The sequence below is a fragment of the Chinchilla lanigera genome, unplaced genomic scaffold (assembly GCF_000276665.1).
Source record: "Chinchilla lanigera isolate Chin_1 unplaced genomic scaffold, ChiLan1.0 scaffold00028, whole genome shotgun sequence".
Classification (NCBI taxonomy): domain Eukaryota; kingdom Metazoa; phylum Chordata; class Mammalia; order Rodentia; family Chinchillidae; genus Chinchilla; species Chinchilla lanigera.
In genome coordinates this window covers 8,558,320-8,568,381 of record NW_004955429.1, presented here as the reverse complement: position 1 = coordinate 8,568,381, position 10,062 = coordinate 8,558,320, and the positions used below count along the sequence as shown (strand labels likewise).

The following is a 10,062-nucleotide window of genomic DNA, read 5'->3' as shown; positions in this document are numbered from 1 at the left end:
ACTGGGGCAAACCCGAGAGCTGGAAAAAACAACAGACTGGCTTGGGAAAGCCCGTCAAAGCCCCCGTAGGAAACTCAATAGGCCTCCTGTTCCTTTAAACTCTCGCTTTCGCTCCCGCTGCTACTTGACAAAGCCGGGGCAGCGGCGGCAGCGGGACCACACCGCGGCGAGCCACCTCCCGCCGCCCTGCGCGCCGGCCTGGGGTCCGCGGGGGCTCGGCGGGGTCGGCAGCCCCGCGGGCTCTGGTTTGCTGGTTTGCTTTCTTCACACCCCAGCCGCGGCCAGACTAACCCTCTCGCAAAGGCGCGCTGTCATTAACCCTCCAGCGCCCTGGAAGATCCCAGCCCGCGGCAGCCTGGCACCGAGGCGGCCCGGGAGCCAGGTGGGTGCGTGAGCGCGGGCCGGACGGCGGATGGCGCCCCCTCGGCTCGGCGGTGGCGCTGTGGGACCGCGCGCGGCCGGGGTTGTCCTCTCGCTCCCCCTGGCTTCGATTCCTCGGCTTCATCTGTCCGCGACTCTTCTGCCAGCCCCGAGGAAAGTGCAGCCATTGGACAGGTCGGTGCTAGCCGCGGGTTTCGGGGAGGAAGGTGGGAGAAGCCTGGAGGAGCGAGGGGGAGGGCAGAGGGAGGAGGGAGGAGGTGCAGCCGCAGCTCTGGCAAATTGCGAGCGGCCTTCCCTCCCCGAAGTGCGGAGCTGGAGCGCGAGGGAGCGCGGCGGTGGCGCCTCCTCCGCCACCAAACTCCTGGGCTCGGCGGGGGCTTGGGGCCACTTCCTCCTCCTCACCAGGAGGAGCCCTCTCCAGAGCTTCCAGACCGACTTTCTCCCCCTGTTTCTTTCTTTTTGATCTTCCTCTGTCTTTCTTTAAACACATCCCCCCTCCCCTCCACCCCTGGCTTCGGACCTCAGGCTGCAGCCGCCCGGACCTTTCCAGGGCTCAGCTCCCCGGCGTTGCCCACCGCTCCGGCGGCCGGAAAGGACGCGCGCCCAGCACTGGGCAAAGCAAAGAAGAAAAACTTGTCGGAGGGGTTTCGCCAGCAGCTCGCAGTCGCCCAATTTCCAGCCAACCCAGCCTCCGGCCGGGGCCATCCCGAGACTGGGAAAAGTTCCTCCGGAGCCCACAGCCCTCTTCGGTTTGGAGGTGGCACCGGCGCCGGCTGTGGAATTAGATCTGTTTTGAACTCAGCGGAGCGCAGCGCGGGGACTCGGAAGTCGCCGTCTGCGGGCCCCCGGGTGGCGCTGCTCCTGCTCGGGTGCTGCCCGGGAGTTTGCGAGCCCTGGATGCGAGTGGCTTTTCCTCCTGGCATCTGCTCTGTGCCGGGGGAGGGCTGCGAGGGTGGTAAGTTGCAGAGAGACCCCAAGGTCCGGAGAGCTGTGCGCTGCCCTCGCCCTCCCTGCTCGCTGCCCTTGGGCGTGAAGTCCAAGCGACATTTAAGGCCTCCGGAGCCCACCGAGATATTTCCGCAGGGCTCGGCTACGTCTCCCCCAGCCGCACCGTGCGCCCGGGACGCCGGGGAAGGATTGGCAGGACGCAGGAGGGAGGTCGAGGCAGAGGCATGGCGAGGTTTCCGAGGGCCGACCTGGCCGCTGCAGGAGTTGTGTTACTTTGTCACTTTTTAACCGACGGCTTTCAGTTCGCCGAAGGGAAGCCTGGAAACCGAGTCAAAGGTAAGATGCACTCGGGCTTGCCGGTTCTGTGCGCCGCGGAAGACCCGTCTGCCCTCCCTCCGTCTCACTCCTCCCCACCTCTTCTGTGTGCCCTTGGCGAAGTTATTGCAGCTCTTCTCAGGTAAACTTGAGCTTCTAAATGGCGAGAAGAGAGCTGACAAGAGAAAGACGTGAGGAATTAGGGGTTTTCTTGAGGCTTTCGGCTTGCTTCACCTGGACAGCAGGAGGTAATACTGCTCCTCCAAGAAGCCCAGAGCAGGCTCCAGTGTGAGAGCAGACTGCTGTGGGTACCTCACTCTGGAGCTCTAGCCCGGGCTGACTCTTCCGGCCGCTTTCCCTGGGGCTCCCACACACTGAGCGGGTGCGCACGGGGGTGGGTGGGGATGTAGCGACAGCCAGGGCTTACATATCTCCCCTTAGCAGGAGAAAATTCCCTGCAGCCAGTCGTCCCTCCCCCGCGAGAAGCCCACTAGCTGCCTCTGGCTGCCAGGGCTGCTGCGCGCCAGCGCTGAAAGAGGCCGGGTTCAGAGGTGGGGACAAGATGGGAAAGGTGGGGGCGGGCGCGCCTCTGGAGATCAACCCCTGGCCCCATTGTCCCCCGCCCGTCAGCTTCTCAGACAGGCCTGGACGCGCCGGGTTGCTCTGACGTTGTCCCCGCAAGGAGTGCTGGTCTCCCCATCCTGCCAGTGGCAACACCTCCTGCCCTGGCGACCACTCCTAGCCAGGTGCATGTAGTGGAGGGAACCGCACTCCAGGGCGAGGAGCCCGGACACTGGCCAAAGCGAGCTGGAAACCCGCTCCCCATCTGTGTCCTTCAATGATAAAAGTAAAGAAACAGAGATCTTGGGAGAGATGTGTAAACTCCTGTAGACTTCAAGAAGAGGTGAAATGAGCAAAAGACACTTGGGAGGAAAAGAAAAAAGAAACAGACTTCCTGGTCAGGATAAGCAGTTTGGTTTTGTTTTGCTTGGGGGTGTGTGTGTGTGTGTGTGTGTGTGTGTGTGTGTGTGTGTGTATTTACTTTGAGGGGAGAGGCGATGGTAAATGATTCCTCAGAAAGCATACATGTGTCCCCTGTTGTCAAACATGAGTCACGGCTGGAAAGCTAGGGAGGACACCTGAGATGCCAGGTGAGGGCGAGTCTTGGAGGAAATCTTTGAATAAAATTTTATCAAGCTGAGATCCAAGAATGAGTCTAAGCACCATGTGTGTCCCTAATATGAATTTTTATACAGAAAGCACCAACATTTTCTCTGTGCTTCTGTTTACGATCCGAGGGATGTGTGTGTTGGTGTTCTTGCAGGAGGGGTGGCAGGTATAATGACACTTGGAGATCTGAAAATAAAATGCAAATTTCCGGGATGCTGTTGTGTGTTACCTGTACTTGTTTTGCATTGATGGACCTGGGTAGTCTTTGCTTCTCTATGGTTTATTTATCTGATACATTTCTTTGGTTGAAAACAACAATAATACTGTTACTTTTCCAGGAAACTGCATTATTTAAAAAGGGGCAGCAACACTTTCTCTGGGCATATTCTGGACTAGATAAATGCCTGAAGAAAGCAGTTTCACACAGGAGGTTAGAAGGGGGACGTGTGCCAAAATGCAAACCACATTGTTTGCATTTTAGAACTTCTTTGGAACTGGGAAGAAATAATGCATTTTTACTAAAAAACAAAGGACAAGTCAGCAAATACCCATTTTCCCCTGAACTTTTCTCATTAATAATCCTACTGAGGATTCAATAAAAAGACATATACACATAGGATAAGTCGGTGTTCCAAGTTCTCATATTGGTGAAATTCATTCCACCCTAAGATTGACCAGTAATTAAAATCTTTTGCTTTGAGGAATATAAAATGCTTAGGTTGTCAACATAAACGTACCAGTCCTTTCAACTAATTCACTATTTCTGGTGGAATGCTGCTCTTAGGACCAATATATTTACAGGATTTAGTGAAAAATGAGTGGTTTTAAATGTCTTGGCAGTTTCTTGGAGACATTGCTATAAGCTGACTTAGCGTCTTTCTTGGGCATCAATCTACATGTAGTCTTATGAAATAATCTTGGAATTTGATGGTTCGACTATTAAGATATAAAGTATACCAAGATGAAAAAATATATTTTTCATAGTAAAATAGTCTATGTAAAAGTTCAATACCGGGACAAAGAGCCCAACTGTCTTGAAATTTGGCATCCAGCAACCAGGAATTTTATTACAGACATTTTGGCACAGGAAAAAAAAAATCTGATTTCATAACAGGGACATTTATTATGCACTGCGTTAGTATATGCTGTAGTTGGTCTTACTGCCAGCAGAGGGCAGCGAAACTGCTAATTTCTTCTCGTTTTCCTCTTTCTAATATTTCTAGAGTCAAGTAGTTTTTGTTCAGCGTATTCTTTATACTTACTTTAGCTGTTCTTTCTCTGGTTGGATTTTCTTTTTTCTTATTTTCTGCTTTCACTGGGCTAAACAGTTTAGTTTGAAATATTACTGACTGTAGAGTTCATTATGGGAGTGGCCTTGTTAAGATTCTCTCATTAGTGGAATGTTCCTGTGTGTGTGTGTGTGTATACCTAGAGCAAAATACTTCATTGTATTAGTGGATTAATTCAAGTGAGTAATCTTATCAAACAAGAATGGGTCAGATTATTGGAAAATGGCCGATTAATTATTTGTATCCCTTGATAACCTATGCCTGCATACATGAATTTAAAATATGAAACATAGGATCATTTCTCTTTAGAGAATAAACACAAGTTGTAGCTCAGATTTAAGAAAGTTTGCACTGAAACTGGACTGTGCTCTAGAACGTTTAGAACAAGGATAAGGTTTTTTGTTTATCACTGACTGCATGGAGGTTTAGAATTATTATAATCAGAAAAATGTGCCTATTTTGTTATATTTGATTTTCAGTAATAGGCCTTATTATTTCTCATTAGGAAGGAGGTGCTTGAGTTTAAATCTGAGTAAAGCAAGATTAACATGCTCCAACTAGGTTTTTTCTCGATAACAATCAAATATTTCCCCCATGCAGGGATATAGAAAATATGTGCTTTAAAATTAGTTTTACTCCATTTTTTTTTTTCTAAACAGTGTAGCCTATGAAAGAAATAGTATGTTTTTAGAGAGGGATGCTTTGGTCCTCAAACATTATTATAAGATCTAAAGTCTTCAGCTGCTTCCCTACTTCATGAAAACAGTCTCTTCCCTCATTGTCCTTAGCATGATGACCCTATGTCCTCAAATACTTTAATATTGTCTCACTTTGTCATCAATGTCCCTTTCATGTGTACCCTGTGTTCCTACCTTCTTACCGTTTCTCCTCCTTCTCTAATGCCACCTCCATCCACCCATCTTCCACTCTTTCTCACAGGTCCATCTCCAGTGATACCCACACAGGAGGAAATACTGTCTCAGTGCCTTGTTTAATGCATTTGCCCAACTCCAATATGGAGGACTTCTATTTTCTTCCATTTTGCATCTTATTAAAATCTGTTAGGGAACTTCACAAACCCTAAAGTCAGGGACTATGATCTATCATTTCTGAATTTCCTATGGTATCCTACCATATATGCATGCAATAAAAAGTTGAGCTGAATAAAACTGAATAGCACTATAGTTCAAATTGAATTATTGATTTAAATACTACCTTGGTAGACACCCCTCTCCCCTTTTTAATAGTTCTTTATAAAGTTTCTCATCAATAACATAAAAATAAGTATTGAAATTATCTTCATGGGATGTAATTGAGAGCTAGAGAATAGGATCCAGATGTTTATCAAATTGACCTAATGCTTCTGGTTTGGTTTCTTACTTGAAACTTACTATTAGTAGGTAACGTTTTCAAAAAGCTTATTCTGTCACTCTTTCTAGTGGCTGCATGCATTCCCCTTGCTAGTTATTGCATGCATGACTGTTCTTTTTGTCCTTAATTTAATATTTTAAATTATAACATACACACATTTACATTTACATAGACATTACTTCCACATTCATATACCTATATTTATGTGGTCCTGTTCTATTTTTCAGTGGAGATGAAAATTATTAAATAGTTGTGATTCTTTGTGAAATTGCTTTTGAACTGAACTGTGCTTATTCCTCAGGCCATTCTGTTATCTTGAATGATACTTTTTTTTTTTTTTTTCTCTGGTACCGGGAACCGAACTCATGACCTTGCGCTTGCCAGTCAGGCTCTTTTGCCGCTGAGCTAAATCCCCAGCCCCTTTGAATGATACTTTAAAAACTTAGTATGTGTAGGTGGATTACCTCAGTGGATGAACGCTTCCCTAGCATGTGTGAGACCCCCAGTGTAATCTCCAGCATTTCCGAAAGCACACACACACATACACACACACACACACACACACAGATACATGCACACACGTACAAATCTTCACCTCATAAAACTTGTGATGGCAGCTGTTATGGGGAAGTGGATGTGGATACTATGCAATAGAATATGTCAAAAGCCATGAAGAAACCAGAGAGATAAGGAGAGAGCTCTTGTGTTTCGATAGCTACAGTTCATCCTGTTGAACGATCCAATTGTGTCCTCTAGACATTATGATTTCTCACATTTTAATAGTTGGTACTTTGAGAGCAAAGAGCCCAATGTGTGACCCACCTCCAATGGGTACATGAGCCTCCTGACTTACATTTTGTATACTTCCTAACCTGTGTCTTCATCTTATCTCTTTCCTACATACCATCTTTGAAGATGATTTGTCCTTGCAAAAGCTCATGTTGACATTTGTTTCTTCATGTAATAGTGTTGAGAAATTGTGGAGCATTTTAGAGTAAGTTAGGTCATTGGGAAGAGTGACGTAGTTCTGCAGTTGTCCTAGGACTGGATCAGTTACTACAACAGTGGGTGGTTATAAAGTGAGGCCATGTAATATGTTCTGTTTCTTCTCTTTACTTTCGTGTTTTTCAGCTGTGCTATGATGCCTCCCAGGTCCTCATCAGAAGCCAGACAGATGCTGGCTTTCTGCTCTTGGACCACTACCCATCAGAACCATGAGCGACATAAACTAATTTCCTCTTCTTTTTTTCTGCTTGGTGTATGTATTCTGTTATAGCAACAGCGAATGGACTAAGACACTACTTTTTCTCATGTAAAATCTTTATCACATATATGTTTTAGAAGTGGAAAATAAGTTAAAAATACAGTTGCATAATATGGTTATATGTTCATAGATTACGCTTCAGATTTCTCTTAATCTGACAAATTCTATGCTTTTGCCTTCATTTCGACTACAGTTTTTGTACAAAGCTTTTATTTTCTGTAGAGTACTCCATTCTGAGAGGTCTTTCTTCGCAGAGAGTCACACAGGATGCTTTATTTCACTTTCTCCCACACAATGATCCTGTTCAGCCAAGGAAGTTGCTATAGAATGACAAACTATGTAATGATGCCTTTCTTAAGGCAGTTCTCTTCCTCTTTATCATGTCATTTGCTGACTGACCAAATTAACAATACTAGCTAAGAAAAAAAAATGAAAGCATAAAACTTTTTACTTTGTGTTTAAAATGAGAAGATTCATTTTGTATTTGTTCTTAGGGTTTTTAAAATTTTTTTTCTATCTCTCATTAGAAAGCAGGGAACATATGGACTGATAGTTAGATTTGTATATTTAAAGAGAACTGGAGGTCTTGTTGAGGTCCTGCCGGAATTAGCATGGTCTGTTAAAGACTGCAGATCTGGACAGGGGTTAGACACTGTGTGACTTACATGAAATCCAGATTTGAATCCCTCCTTCCAGAGGCCATGCAAACAGATCTAAGCATTAATACTTCTTAGCCCCGCTAAGCTAGGATAGGCTGGAGTTGCTGTTTCTATTTCAGTGATAATAGAGGGCAGTTTGTGATTTTTGTCAGGAGAGAATCACAAAGACAAAGATACAAACTGCCTTCCATTTACTTTTTCTGAAATCTTACCACTTAGTTCCTCTCCATCTGTTATTTTTCATGCATTAATGGAACATTTTCTTTAGAATCCATATTACTCAAGGTCTCATCCTGTAGATAAGGTGTGCAGTCCATTGAGGCTTTGAGCATATTGAGAGAATATTAAGAATTTGCCCTGTGGGTAAACTGCAGAAGATTCTAAATATTTAAAAGTAAAATTTGCACATATTCCTTGGAGGATTGAGTGATAGGAAGTGCCTCAATAATGCGGATATACTTCTTTAAAGTATGATGATTGGTAGGGACACCCCCCTGGGTTATGTAGATTAGGGTAATGTGTTCTGGCTAGAATAGGGAATGTGTTCTCTGGTTAGAATATGGAACACTCACTATGCAGTGGTGTGTTTTTGGTAGTAGTAACTGTGCTTTTGTGAGTGTTTGTGTTATTTGTAGGATCTCCCAAGCTTTTTTCTTTTTTAGTCCTGAAGCTAACCACAATTATTTATTTCTCTATAAAGGTAATAAGACAGGCACAATTTATTGTGCTAGCATATGAAATTCACCAATAATAATGATTTTCAAGATGTGAAACAGTCTTTTAGGTGTAATTTGTATACAGCTCATGCTGAATCCATTTTTCATATTTTTAATTTTCTCCAAGATTGAAACTACCCCCAACCTAGTGAAACTGCTTATTTATTTGGTGTATTTTGTTCATGTATTGGCCCCTTGAACTTTCCGTAGACAAAGCTGGGCACAAGTCCAATATTTCATTTGATTTCTTTTGGCTGTCTCTGCCCCCTTTCCTCTGATATCTCTTTCTTTCTACACATTAAGAAAAGTCTACACACAAATCACATGAACTTAATCTACATAGCAAAATCTTCCTAGGAAACAGTATGCAGAATGACGGTCAGTATACTCAGTCATGTTTTAAATGCATCTGAGTTCCTAGTATTTAAGAAATACTGTCCTGAACTTTTGATCCAAAAACTAAGTCAACTGCTTAATTATTTGGCTAGTCCATTGCTTCGTGTGTATAGTTAGCCAAAGTGTAAAATAGATACATAATTTTTGAAGGTTTATATCTTCTAAAATAATTACATAACTGTTTTAATTCTATTTAATATTTGTCTAGATCTTAGGGACACATACCTATGAATGTTTTCGTAAGTTAGCTCTTTAATTTGCTAATTTCAAAAATTAAAAAAATTGAACTAGGACACTTATTGGCTGTATTTTTGTATATTCGTTTCTTGATTCCTGTTGGGATTATAAATAGGATATATCTTTTGTCATATAAGAAAAGCTTGAAGAATACTTTACCACCTTTCAGAAAATCCTGTGTGCCCTCTGAAAATAAAGTTGAATTATAACGTTAAAAAATCCATATCCTATTGTACTTTGAAAGCATTCTTACTATATGACAGAGATATTGCTCAATTTTTTTGCTTTTAAATTCTGTAGTAGTTTAACATCCTAAGATACTATATGTCCTGCATAGTGTGTATTTGTACCTTTTATGTTCATAACTTGCATTTTAAAATATGGTAGTTTTAGAATTGCTTATTTATGTAAAATTAAATGAATTTATGAATGCTTTTCACCTTACATTAAGTCTGAGGAAACACATTTGCTGTATCAGAATAGTGTGCTCACATGTGTCAATATGGCAAGATACAATGAATATATTATGAAACGACTTCAGCTGAGACTGGGTTGGGCACATCACTTCTGCTCATTTTTGGCAATTCCGTGTGATTTTGTTGTTTCTAATTTTCCCACTGGTGATTTATGCAGTCTTCTATCAATGAGTAATTAATGCTGCTGTGAAAGTTTCATCTGTTGTCCTTCATTATGTCCCTTCCTGCACTTGGACAGAAGTTAATCAGCTCACCGTTAGGCCCGTATTCATGGCTCCTAGTCTTGTGAATCTTGTACTATAAAAGATAATGACTGCAGTAAGTCCTGTTTGGACATTAAGCTTCAAAAATAAAGAGGGTGCCCGTAATTATCCTTATACTAATATCACACAGTCATACTTACTATAATGTTATGAGTCTTTGTATCTAATGGGGGCAAATGCTTCTTCTGAGGCTTTGATTGAAATCATACTAAATCTTTGGGTCATTTTGTAAAGAATTCATTGTCTAAATAATTGGGTAATGATGTCATTTCTTTCCTACAACATCTAATAGCATAAGTACCACAGCACTTCTGAACAAAATGTTCATAGTGACTATTTGGCAGTGACCATTTGAAATGATGGCCCAGATTATAGACCAGTGCTGCATCCTGGTCACGTCATCAAACTCAACATGTACCGTAGTTCTTAGAAACATGGAGGGGAATCATAAGTTTGCTACAATGAACAGTTCATCGGAGGGAAGGAGTGTCCATTTCTGTCTTCTTAGGAGCCACCGCGAAGAAGAGATAAGCTCCAGGGAAATAGTACATGAAGAATTTTAGTATCCCTGGTAGCA

General features: G+C 43.2%; 1 protein-coding gene across 1 annotated transcript in view; it reads left to right on the top strand.

Annotated features, from left to right (window-relative positions):
• The first annotated feature begins 1,454 nt into the window (after positions 1-1,454).
• Positions 1,455-10,062, top strand: part of Plxdc2 (plexin domain containing 2) — a 425,675-nt gene continuing 417,067 nt past the window's right edge. Inside the window, exon 1 of the mRNA XM_005386938.2 lies at positions 1,455-1,665. Coding sequence (XP_005386995.1) covers positions 1,554-1,665 — 112 coding nt within the window. The 5' untranslated portion in view covers positions 1,455-1,553. The remainder of the gene's footprint in view (positions 1,666-10,062) is intronic.